Source organism: Megalobrama amblycephala, linkage group LG13 (assembly GCF_018812025.1).
Source record: "Megalobrama amblycephala isolate DHTTF-2021 linkage group LG13, ASM1881202v1, whole genome shotgun sequence".
In the NCBI taxonomy this organism is placed as follows: Eukaryota; Metazoa; Chordata; class Actinopteri; order Cypriniformes; family Xenocyprididae; genus Megalobrama; species Megalobrama amblycephala.
In genome coordinates, this window is record NC_063056.1 from 9,766,403 (window position 1) to 9,779,438 (window position 13,036).

At 37.8% G+C, this 13,036-nt stretch overlaps 1 protein-coding gene and 1 long non-coding RNA gene across 2 annotated transcripts; one reads left to right on the forward strand and one right to left on the reverse strand.

Annotated features, from left to right (window-relative positions):
• Window positions 1–4,912: 4,912 nt before the first annotated feature.
• Window positions 4,913–9,241, reverse strand: irx1a (iroquois homeobox 1a). Its single transcript, XM_048153057.1, is given in 5 exon segments — window positions 4,913–5,262; window positions 6,132–6,204; window positions 6,449–6,549; window positions 6,551–7,446; window positions 8,814–9,241. Coding segments are annotated over 5 exon segments (1,365 nt in total). The 5' UTR covers window positions 9,051–9,241; the 3' UTR covers window positions 4,913–5,204.
• Window positions 9,242–9,431: 190 nt separating this feature from the next.
• Window positions 9,432–12,733, forward strand: LOC125243414. The gene is made up of 2 exons (XR_007179046.1): window positions 9,432–9,564; window positions 12,345–12,733. It is a non-coding gene; the product is annotated as an uncharacterized LOC125243414 (long non-coding RNA).
• The last annotated feature ends 303 nt before the right edge of the window (window positions 12,734–13,036 follow it).

Genomic DNA, 13,036 nt, shown 5'->3' on the forward strand with positions numbered 1-13,036 from the left:
AGTAGGTCTGTCTTTCATAAGCTAATGTTAAAAATCAGTTCCCCTGTGGAGTAAATGATTGGGATTTTTACTTCCGGAACCCAACTTTTGGACTCTATATAGTGAAGCCAACGTGATTGTTTAGCCACATGCTGACGTGTAGTTATGTGTGGGTGTTGAGTGAAAATACTATGAATTCTTACTTCATTAGAATTGTCTCGGAATCTTGAAGAGTTTTTTAGGTGTTGTGATGTTACCGAGGATGTGCCATACTGTACAATCACACCCTGAACACTAAAGAGTCTTTTGCCATGTGTCAGGGTTTGGCAACATCAAACACCTCCAAGTCACCAAGCCAAACAGGAATAAGGAACTGGTTCGACTCAACTGTGTCCACATTCTGTAATATATACTCAACCATATCAGTGTTTGATCTGCTACATCAAACTAATTCATCATCTATGGCTGCTCACGCCGCTTCAAACCGCCAGCAGTCATCACTCGTCCGATAACTCACAAGTCTGTTAACTGGGGGGTTTATATCCCGATTTGCCACGGCAAGTTCGAGAAAAAAAATCGACATCGGCCACGATGCAGATTAGAGGAACTGATCTGATATCAGCCTCTGCCGTGCACATGTGCGGAGGGGGAATAACTGAGCCAGGCCCCAGCTGCTGGGTGACACTTCAGATACATCCATTTCTCTTTGTACAGTCCTCTGGAATTAACCCAAACCCACAATGGCATCACATCAGAAAGGAGCACAGGAAAGTCTGACTTTATTATCCGTCTCTGTGGAAATATTCATGCAGAGGGATAAAGCTCTGTAACGGCTGTCTGCTGTTTATTAGGCGAAGCACAAGACAATAGCAGCCTCGGGGAAGGGTCAGACAGTCCGTTTTCGGTCTGTGTTAGGCTTTAGAGGACTGGTCACCGGGAAAAGTGCATTCTAAGCAGACATATAGCAGGCACTCCAGAATACAACTGCCTGTGTAACATCTTTGCTGCTTGTGGTTGAGGGTTTGTTTGTTTGATTTGTGTTACAGTTTAAATACCCAAACATTTAAGTAATCCACTTTAAATATTGCCAGGATGTGTCTAAAAAATAACTTTAGAAAACAATTTGTAACCATTCAGAGTGTAAGGCTACATGAGTGATGACCTTTGACCTTCAGAATTCTATATGACAGCCCTTTTGATTTTGTTTATGACAACATAAATTCAAAATATCAGATGAAAGTGGTGGATTGTCTACCTCTTCTATGAATAAATGAATAAAAAGATTGAGGATGATTATATTCTTGTTTTAAAATACAAAAATACTTGCTTTGCTTTGTGATTTAAGAATTCATGCATCATCAATTATATCCACACTGTAAAAAATATTTTCATGATTTGTTTCACAGCATTTTTCTTTTTTCACATCAACTTCAATAATTAATGAGATTCAGATAATATAATATTTTGAGTTTCTGCCGATTAAACCAATCGCCTTCATTGTATGAACTCAAATTTTTAATTTCAATGAACTCAAAATTTTAAGGCAACCAGATAACTTACTTTTTTAAGTTAAACCAACAATTCTTTTTTACTAACTGTTTGATTTTTCTGGAATTTTTCCTAGAATGCCAAAGAATTTAATCATAATTTTGCATTATAATTTTTTTCCTTGCTTATATTCATAATATTTCAGGGGCAATATATAAAATACAAAGATATAATAATAATAATAATAATAATAATAACAACTATATATATATATATATATATATATATATATATATATATATATATATAATTACAGTTTATATTATATACTGATAGTATTTTAGTATTCCATTGCCATTAAAGTGAAACAACTAAACAAAAATATAGAAGCCTGATAAAAATGCTCATTTTAGAAGAAAAATTCAGATGGCACTTAGAGGATTTTTCACCTGAAGTCTTCATGTACTGTGTGTGTGTGTATATAAGAAATGGTAGTTTTCCCTTGTTGCTATATGTGCGAGTAGCGTGAGAGCCTCTTTCTCTCTCTCTCTCTCTCTCTCTCTCTCTCTCTCTCTCTCTCGCCCTGCCTCATCCGGTGGCATGTTCTACAGCAACCCATTGCTCCTGGGATGAAAAGACGATGACCAAGGTATTCGTCCAATTCAACCTCTATTGTTGTTTTGGAAACAAGGAACAGCAAAGTAGTCAAACCATAACATGGTGTATGGCAAGTGTGGATGTGTGTGACTACTGGACTCCCCGACTTGCAGTTCCCAGCAGGGCCCGACCATTGTTGAAGGTATTCACCCAGTGCACTCATGAAACTAGATAAATGGATTAGTTCTTCAGAGATACTGGCGGCATCTTCAAAAAGACAACACCGTGGGGCGGTTCGGAGGGGTGGATGAAGGGGGGCATTTGTGTCGTAGGACGGGGGGTGTATGAATGACCTGTTTCTGCCAAAAAGACAAGACAGTGATAAACTTTCCTCTCTCTCTCTCTCTCTCTCTCTCTTACACTGTGACAGAGACACAAGCATCATGGGAGAGAATCATGGGAGCAACAGTTTATGTGGAAGTAAAAATGTTGCATTATTTATTATTCCTATCAGCTGGCTTTTATGTCCTTCATCAGTTTTGTTTTGTCTCACACCACACAGTCTTTCATATAAGATTATGATAATGATTTAAACGATTATCGTGATTTTTTTTAACCCTGTCTTCTCTATATTTCTATCCCTCCCACACATGCATTTCCCTTTATTCTGTTATGACCTTTTTTGGCTGCCATTTATTGCCCGGGGCTGCGTGGGACAGTAGCTGAAGTGTCAGAGTAATTATGGGTTCCAGCCCCGTTTATTTCTCGTTAGACAATTGACTGTACATCAAGTAGAGAATGAGTAATTGCGTGTGTATTAGCGAATCCCACCCCGATGGCCTCCAGCACTAACCCTATGCTAGTACAGGACAAAAGATATAAATGAAACACCGGGAGGTTATTTCATTTCACCCACAACAAGCTCACGAAAGGAGATGAAGACGAAATAACAAGGAGAAATGTGAACACCTGCCCTGCATTTGATCTCTATCCATTTAGAAAGGGAGAAGTTTTATTATTATTATTATTATTAGCATACGATTATAATTAATTTAAGCACGTTTCTGGTTAACATTTTCTCTGTGTGCAGCGCAGAACAGAATTACTTTTTTGTTTCTTTAAAGTCGGGGAAGGTGCGGATTCGTTCAAAACTATTAGTAGATAGATTTTTATAATAATAATAATAATAATAATAATAATAATATGTACAGAGCATAAGTGTCTGTTGCGATTTATTTATTCACTACTAGCTAAATAATGCCGAGAATAAACTTACAATTTGAGCGTCCCATATTATTGACATTTTCGTTCTTATTATTGGTTGTTTAATGTTACTAACATAACAACAACAAAAAACAATTATAATTATAATAAAATAAAATAAACAAATACATTAAAATAATACAGGCCTATTTATATATTTATTTTTTTATTTTTTTAAAGACAATCTTACAAAGCATAGCCTATCTGAGTATTTCGATCTCATTAAATTTTCTCTGTATGTTTTGAACTGTTTTAATTCAATCTTGCCATTATTGTTGGAGCTTTTAACGTTTTACTTCATTTTTAGTGGACTACTGAAATTTAAAAGCAAAAAAAAAAAAAAATCGTTTTAGTCCAAACAATGCGCAAACAAGCCCATGATTTGATTTAATGTTACTGGAATAATACGTTAGATATAATTTCAGTATTCAGTATTTAAAAATATATATATTTTTTCTCATGTGAAATGTTTTCTGTAGTTTAATGGAAAAAATGTTCAGTGATTTTATGAAATTCTCCTGTCTTTTCCATGTAAACCAGCTGTAATGACTCTACCAATCTATAGAGGTCGCTGCAAGCTTTAATTTATGTGCAATTGGCCAAATTCTGGTTTCCTGCATCAATGGAGTTTTAAATGGAACAAGAAAACCAGAGGGCAAGTTTAACGATATGAACAGTGTGATTATTAACGATATACAGTGTGATTATTGTGATATAGTGGCAAAACAGCTGAAATAGTCTATATTTACCTTTAGTTAGTCAATTTGAACGCACTGACGGAGATATGTAGACTTTTTTTCTTTTCTTAATTTTATAAGTGGATACTTATTTGAATTATTGAATTTGAAAAGTAATGAATTTCGCTTCCAGAAATAAACATATCCTGTCTTACAATTGTTATGTGACATTTGACAAACGCTACTATTTGGCTACTGTTAAAAACGGCAATATTGTGAAACTAATTTTAAATATTCGTTTATAAATTGTAAACAATATGAGCGGTAGTGTCTCATGTTGATGACGCAGAGAGGCCTCAATCCACACTCCCTCTGAACTGAATGTCACTCTCCTCAACGAATTAATAATTTATTATCGTATCGAGTTTTTTTTTTTTTTTTTTTCTCTCTCTCTCCTCTGACAGATTAGATTTTAACCATTTGATTTTGTTTGCACAGGGCGTTCCCACATTATTACTTAATGATATTCCCAGCTGCTTCGGTCCATTTTCCGCCGCCAGCAGCCATCTGGTCTCTTATTAGCACCTCAATGCATTTGCAGCCAGCTCCATTTAACAATTGAATCTGAACACTCCCGCAAAATATTTCCAGATCCATTTTGGGCCTCATGCATCTAAATAACCGACAGCTTTCCGCCCACTTTTAAGAGTATTCGTTATTATAATTTTTAGATTATTAATAATGAAATTATATTATGATTGATTTAATAATAATAATAATAATAATAATAATAATAATAAAATGAAAAAGGCAAACTTTAACATACGTGCAGTAACGCCACCAAAACATTTACCCATTCAGAAACCAAACCAAACCAAACCACAAAAAAACCTCTTTGAATTTGCCTATAATTTCATTTAGTTTATTAGACAAAATATATGATCTGGACAAACTCCGTCAACTCACTATTTACAAATGTGGGTCACCTTAAAGGAAAACACCAACACATAAAGACAAAATAAGCCTACCAATGTCCCACGGTAAGGAAGGGATCACAGGTGTCATTATATACAACTCCAGCGGGTGCTAATCAAACTGGGCCATTTGTTTTAGAGTAACTGAATGCTATGCTGAATTGATTTCGTTTTCATTGTCCCATTATGAGTGCCATCAGTCCTTTTTGGGGGGCAAATGTCTTGATCAAGCGGAAGAGAGAGCTGTTAGGACCCTCTGTGTTGATTCCTGCTGGTTTCTCGGGCTGTGAAGACAGAAAGACAGAGAGAGAGAGGGAATTGTTATTCGAGTTCCTATCTTCACAACAGCAGCATAAAAAATTAAACACCGAGGCATTTCACTGTTACAGATAAACTGATAATTTCCTGAACGTAATATAATAGCAATTAATTATAGGATGACAGATCAGTAGTGTATATATATATATATATATATATATATATATATATATATATATATATATATATATATACACACACACAGCATTAAAGCCTTAAGTCATTGATGGTTGTTTTTTTCAAAGCGTTACCGTGCTATAAATTATTTCCCATCCACATGAAATTTTACAAAAACAGGTCTAAAATAGCAATGTTATATTAAAAGTCTCTATTTACCAGCAAATACACTGGCGCAACTAATAAACTAAGTCGAGTCACAAAAAAAAAAAAAAAAAAACCCGCAACGCGCCTGCTAAAATTGTGGCACTTAAAAGAGGAAAGTTTCAGCAAGACTGCTCCCCCGAGGTTCACTTTTCCCAAGGGTCTTTAGGAAAGGCACACAGCCTCGGTGACTTGATAAGTAGTTATTCTCCTGAGAGGCAGAGAGAGTGTGTGGGGAGGGGGATTCGTGGCCTTTTGTCACCAGGAAAAGCACAACTATTTATTATAAACGCTAAGCGCAGATTTTTCTCTGTCTGTCTGTTTGGAAATCTTTATCCCAAGAGTCTTTCTCCGATAAGCAGTTTTAAAAACAACCGTTTGCGCGCTGCATGGCTTTTCATTTGGTATAATGATAGCCTATTACTACTATAATAATAATAATGATGATACTAATAATAAGAAGAAGAAGAAGAAGAAGAAGAAGAAGAGAAAAAAATATATAATTCAAATGTACCTGTCATGAAGAGGACGAAACGATGACTTTAAAGGTTGCGTTGGTGATTCATTTCTGAGGACATTTTCCCGATCTAAGATTTAAAAACAAAACCAAACGTTGGAATTAGATTGACTGGAATTAAATGCGCAGCATTATTGTACATATTTGTTTTTGTTTATTTAGCTAATTGTTATTATTGTATTATGTATTATATAGACCTATATATCGAGGGTAACAACAACAATAATAGCAACATTTAAAATGGCACTGCCATGTGGGCCACATTTGTTCAGCGCTCACGGCGCACATACAGGCCTAGTGTGATTTGCGCATACCTATGTGTTTTGGACTCAGGTCCTCTGGCGCCTTCTCACTGCTCACGGCTGCCATAGATGACACCACCACCGACGAGGGCTGCTGCTGCTGCTGCTGCTGAGTGAACAGGATGATTATGGTGATGCTGATTGACGCCCAAGAAAGAGCGGACGTTCAGCAGGGAGTTTTGGCCCAGAAACGCGCCATTTGTCCAGTTGTGGAACTTCCCAATCTGGCACGTGTAGAGTCCGTGGCTGGGCAGGAAGGCCGGGTGTGTGCCCGCGGGAGTGGCGGGAACTGAGGGTGACGTAGGTTTTTGCGAGCTATCTGGACTGGTCGCGGTTTCTGCTAACGACCATATTTTGGGCTTATTGCTAACTGGAACTTGAAAACCTCCCTGCCGACCCGGCGACAGAACCCTGGTGTTGTTGTTTGCGTCAGACGGCTCTTTCCCGGCAGAAATGACGTTTGATTTGGATTTCTCGTAGGCCTCGTGAGCCTCCAGCGCAAGCGCGCGCCGCTTCTCCTGCAGGCTCTCGAGCTCCCCGCGCTTTTCCTCATCCTCCTCGTTGCTTTGATCTCCGTCGTTGTCGTCGATCTTGTCGATATCTATGCTCTCCAAATCTATTTCCTCTTCATCTTCGTTCTTTTCGGCGTCCCCCTCGTTATCGCTCCCAAATATATTGCCATCTTCATCTTCTTTACTTCTGGCGCCCCATGTCACCTTGTTCTCCTTCTTGAGTCTCCGCCTGGCGTTGGCGAACCAGGTGGACACTTGCGTGAGGGTCATCTTGGTGATGATGGCCAGCATGATCTTCTCGCCTTTGGTGGGATAGGGGTTTTTCCTGTGCTCGTTGAGCCAGGCCTTCAGAGTGCTGGTACTCTCCCGTGTGGCGTTTTTAGGCCTGGCAGGGTCTCCATACTGGAACTGGCCGTAGGGATAGAAGGCAGGGCTCGTGTGGGCAGCAAAGCTGGCAGGGTGAACGCCAGGGCTGTCTTTTAAATCATACTGAGAGCCCTACAATGAGATTGACAAGAGGGGGGGAAATAAATCAAAAATGTTGCATTTAATACATACAATAATGCACACAAAAATAATTCGGGAATACACTGTCAAAATTCCATTTCGAAATTTCACTTTCTGTCCAAATCGTTGCAAATGTATCAATCATTTATTCTTAATGTGACCTTCTTCAGAAATCTGGACGAGTTTTGTTTTGTTTTGTGCTTGCAATATTGATTCCCCCCCGATCTTTCATAAACTAATATTTGTTTTGACCTTTGACCAGCATTGTTATACAAAAAGCTAGGCCACATAGAGTAATAACACAAACATTTATATATAGGCTAAATATTATATTAATGGCATTCTGGAAAATGAGAAAGAACACGGCCACTGCTGGCCAATATGACCCCATTATTTCGAGTCCGGTGATTATACAATTCAGCGTATATTTAATTTAAGACTCGTTTGTGGCGTACAGGCCTTTACCTACCAACATTATTAATATACTTCATACAACGTTATACAACAAACGACGTAAAAATTGCAGTGTTTCCTATTAATCGAAAAAGTATAACAGTATTTTTAACAGGCCTATTTAAATGATTTTTATATAATTTGAATTAATTTTCCATGCAAAAGAGATTCATGCAGGCAATGTGGATACAATTTGTAATTATGTTTTTACAGGTTAGCGAAAGGCACAACTGATTAATAACAACTCGTTTTTTTATTTCACTTTCAATATCTCTTTTTCGGAAATGCAGCGAGATTCCGCTGTTGTTAAGTATCACATTTCATTAGTCAAATCAGCTCTTTTTGTCACTTTTATAATCATTTATATTTATAATTTAGTAAAAGTCATGAAAACATGATGTAGTAAACTCTAAAGTAGTTTTTGATCCAGGAGGACAGTTTCAAACAATAATTCGTTTTACATGGTTTTCAGTGCGAACCGCAAAGTTCTCGATCGAAACAATTGAAATGATTTATTAAATGAAAATGTAGCTCAATAACAATTATAGAATGTACAATACAAGTAGGAATTTGGAAATTACACGATTCGTGCTATTATTAAAAACCCGCACAACAATTCTCCAACTCAAACACCGAGCCGACAAACTTTTCTTGTAAAATGGCGGTCCAAAGAATTGTACGTATTTTAAATTGTATGCTTACCAAATCCATAATGTCATTAAAACATAGCCTAGAGTAAATGTTAAAAGCTGTAGAGAAACTTCTCATGCACATTGCAAGCTTCAGCTGCATTAACCTCGCTTGTGCGACGATCCCAACATTGGCAATAAGCGCTCGCAGAATAAAAGCAATAAAATTCAGACGGGAAAAAAAAAAATCAGTGAATGCACATCTGCTTTTCTTACCATTTGAGAGAAAAGAGCCAGATCGGCGCTGGTGTAAGGCAGAAAGGCGCTGTAGTTGTGTGCGTACGGGTACATGCCCAACACCGAGGACACCGCAGCGGCCGCCGCCGACGCGCTTCCCCCGATGTCAGCGCTCCCTCCGCGGGACGACGGAGTTAGCACTCCCGGGCGATCGCCTCCGTACACCGCCTGGGAGGCACTTAAATACTGCGGGTAACCCAGCTGGGGGAAAGACATCTCCTCCGCCACGTCGGAAGCCAAAACAAGGCAAAAAAGCAAATAGCCCACCAAAGCAATAAGTGAAAGACTTTCTCTCTCTCTCAAACAGCACAGAGTGAGAATGGGAAATGCTCGTCTTTAAATCTCAGCTTCTCTTTTGCGGCAAGTCCGTCGGATGTGATCAGATCAACAATTGAGCTCCAACTGATGTCTCTGCCCCTAGGTCCTGGGCTGATCTCTCAGATACAATTTGAAGTTGATGCTTTGATTGGCGTTCCAGGCTCCTCCTCGTTGGCGCATGTGGTTAGTGCATTGGCCAGGGCCACTTTTGCACTGTTTGGAGGATTGTATGTTAAATGTTTAGCATTAGAATCCATTCACTGTAGTGTGACAACCTGTCTACACGATTTTACAGCTGCCCAGCACTGGGGAAATGAACTGATAGGCACGCGGAACTTATTTGAATGGCTCATAATTCTTATAAACACTGGAGAATTAAAGCAACACTCGCGATGACACTGATCTTCATAAGGTATTGACGATCAAACAACTGTATTCTTTTGAAGGTGCTTTTTTTTTTTTTTTTTTTTTGCAGTGAGTGATAGCTACTATTATTTACAGGATTTTACACATTTCGCAAAAAAAAAAAAAAAAAAAAAAAATCTCAACTGAATTATTCAAATGAAGCACTGGCTTTATTGTTTATTTGGAGTGAGCTTAAATAATTAAAGATGTGCATACTCTAAACCTCATGATTTTTTTTTTTTTTCTCCTTTAAATAATACCTTTAAAAAATAGTTTCTAATGCATGGACTTTCTATATTGATGCGCGGCGACAGCTTAGGAACTATTCTTTTTCTTTGGTAAAACATTAATTATTTGTTCTCGATATTGGCAATCGGTGCAGTAAATGTGTGTCAATTAGTCTAAAACATTATAGCACGTTTTTCTCTTCCATTTCTTCACTCTCTCTCTTTTCCTCACACACACACACACACACACACACACACACACACACACACACACACACACACACACACACACACACTCACTCACTCACTCACTCACTCACACTTATAACCCAGAGGCACTTACAAGCATACACACATGGGGGTGGGGGCGTTGGGGACTTTGTATTTATGTTTCATTGTTAAATACTGAACGAGGTGATGTCGTGAATAATCGTGAGCACTTCATTAACATGCACACAAGCGCCATTTAGCTAAAACCCCCCAAAACTATTAATACCACTAATAATAGTCATGACAGATAAAGGGATCGCGTGTGGTCTAACAGTTTATGATTTAATGTGTGTGATAACAATAATCTCACTAATCCCACCACATCTTTACCAGAATACCCCTAATAATAATGATGAACTTGCAGCTCACCTGTTTTTGCTTAATATAGGCGACATGCGACCTATTGATATTCTTCAGAAACGGGAGAAAATGTAGACACTTCTCTACAAAATGAGATTTTCGAAATGAATTAATTTTTACATTGTAATCTTTTGTTTACGATTTGATTAAAACAATCTATTATTATTATAAACTAAATGAAACTTGGAAATGAAATGTACATGTTTTATTATTTTAATTCAGTCGAGACATTAAACGCTTGCGTTAAACGAGTGTTTTCATTTAGCCGAACTGAATGCGGTTTTGCTCTTCATTCACTCCTCGTGTCCAGGGTCCGGGACTCGCTCTGTCATGGGGTCGCTGCTCAAGCGCTTCTAAAGTTGTGCTCGTTGAAAGGATATAGTGGATTTATTAGTTTAACGGCTCAGATGAAGCTAGTGATTGTGATCTGCCCCAGATGGCCGCGAGTGGAGGATCTGTTGAAAATATCTGAGGGCACTGATGCCAATCAGAGGAACACATCAGACAGAAGGAGGAATGGCACTGGTGATAACCCGCTGGAAACGCGCAGAGCTGAAGATCATGCAGATATGACAGAAAAATCTCTAAACGACGAAGACAGAGACGTTAAGAAAGGACATTCAATCTTGAGAAATGGTGTAGAAGAAAAATGCTAGGGGGGGCTCAATTACTCGCTTTTTATTTAGACATTTACCTTTTACATTTTATTTAATTAAGATTAAAAAATAAGGAACATTTTATGAGCTGTACGGTTACACGTAATTTAATTATATAATATTTACTGCAAAAAAATGTAACGCTCAGTTATTTTACCACTATTATTTTCAAAGTTTTTTGGGGGGACGAGAATATCAAATTTCCTTTTTCGGGTAAACGGGGGAAATAAATTGTAAAGGGGTTGAAGTTTGACCCTCGTCAAACAATGGCACGTGTAATCTATGGGCAATAAAGCGTGTTCACACTTAACTGATTTATGGGGCTTGTTAAAGTCCCATTATCACTTTCCCTGCAACTGCAACTGCAACAGCAACAGCGAGAGACCAACGCAACTTTACTGGATACCTGAAGCGCATGTTCTCCTCTCTTTAAGGTTTCTAAAAATGACATAATTTACTTAGAAACTAATATATTATATATATATATATATATATATATATATATATATATATATATATATATATATATATATATATATATATATATATATATATATATATATTCATAATAGTATATATTTTTCTCTCTATATATGTGCAAAGTGAAAATTATACCATGCATGTGCAATGATAGGCATGTATACACACATATCTATAAATTCTGGAAAGTACACAATGCCCTTAAGCAAGCTCTCATTTTTCTGCTCTTCCTCTGTCATATAAATAAGAACAGTGATTACAGTGTGTGAATTCTGCATATTTCAAAGGTTGAGGTTTTTTTTTTTTTTTTGACTTTTAAACCATTTCAAAACAACAAGAAGCTTGCACACATTTTCACGGTGGAGTTTCATGTGCTATTTTATATTCAGAATCTGACAGATTTCAGGCTTGCTGTACAGTGACTCTGCTGCTGTCTAGGTGTCATTATAACATAACATAACAAACTCCATGCTTTCTCATCCAACCTCTCTTTCCCATTATTGCACAAACGGATTCTTCTGAAAACACCACTATTTATTTCCTTTCAGACCATTTCTGTCATCTGCATGCAAGCTTCATGAGACAGATCTTGCAGTGCAGACTTCTGTTTGTGGATTTCATAGAACTCAAAAATCAATGCGTTTCTCAAGCATGTCAATGTACATTCTTTAAGTACAGGTGTAGGGCAATTCTTACAACACTGTGAAACTCATGTAGCACAAACGAAAGCAGGGAATGGCATTCAACTAAACTGATTACAGCCCTAACGGTTTGAACCCTTAATGCTATTAAAGGGAACCAGGACATCTCTCCCAACCATGGTTACTGAGTAAATCCCCTCTGGACTCAAAGATGACCAGAACCAGACTTGAGTCAGCAGTGGTCAAATGGAGCTTTTGCACCAAGCATCATTGTGGAATTTTATGCTCAGGGTCTTCGTTCGGGAGAGACGCTGCAAGTGTACTGATTGAACAGGCCCATGATCCACAGTTTTGGCTGCACCGACTGTTTGCATCTCAGTTTGTGAGCTAATTACAGCAGGGCTCATATGTGTCTGTGTACAAGAATAATCGCTGCATGACTGGGACATGAATGATGCAACTTTTTAAATTCAGTTTTACATATATTCAAAATTTAATGTGTGGCCATAATAATTTTCTTCATGAATAAAAATATGCATGTTTTAAAGAAGATATTCTCTAGATGTGTTTATGAAGAAAGTGTTAAACCTATTACAGGATCCTGTGCAATGTTTTAAGGGTGGAATCATAACTAATGGAAATGGTCCTTCAGCATGTCTTGAGATTATCAACGCTGGGAACTTTATCACGTCAGCGTCTGAGTCAGAGCCCTGCTGGACCACACATGATCGTCCCCTATTGTCCTCCTCTGTCTTCGGCAAGTTGACATGAGGTTAAAAATCTCTGGTATGCCCCTCTCGCCCAGGAGAGATTAACAAATTATATGTGCTGAAAATCTACTCCGG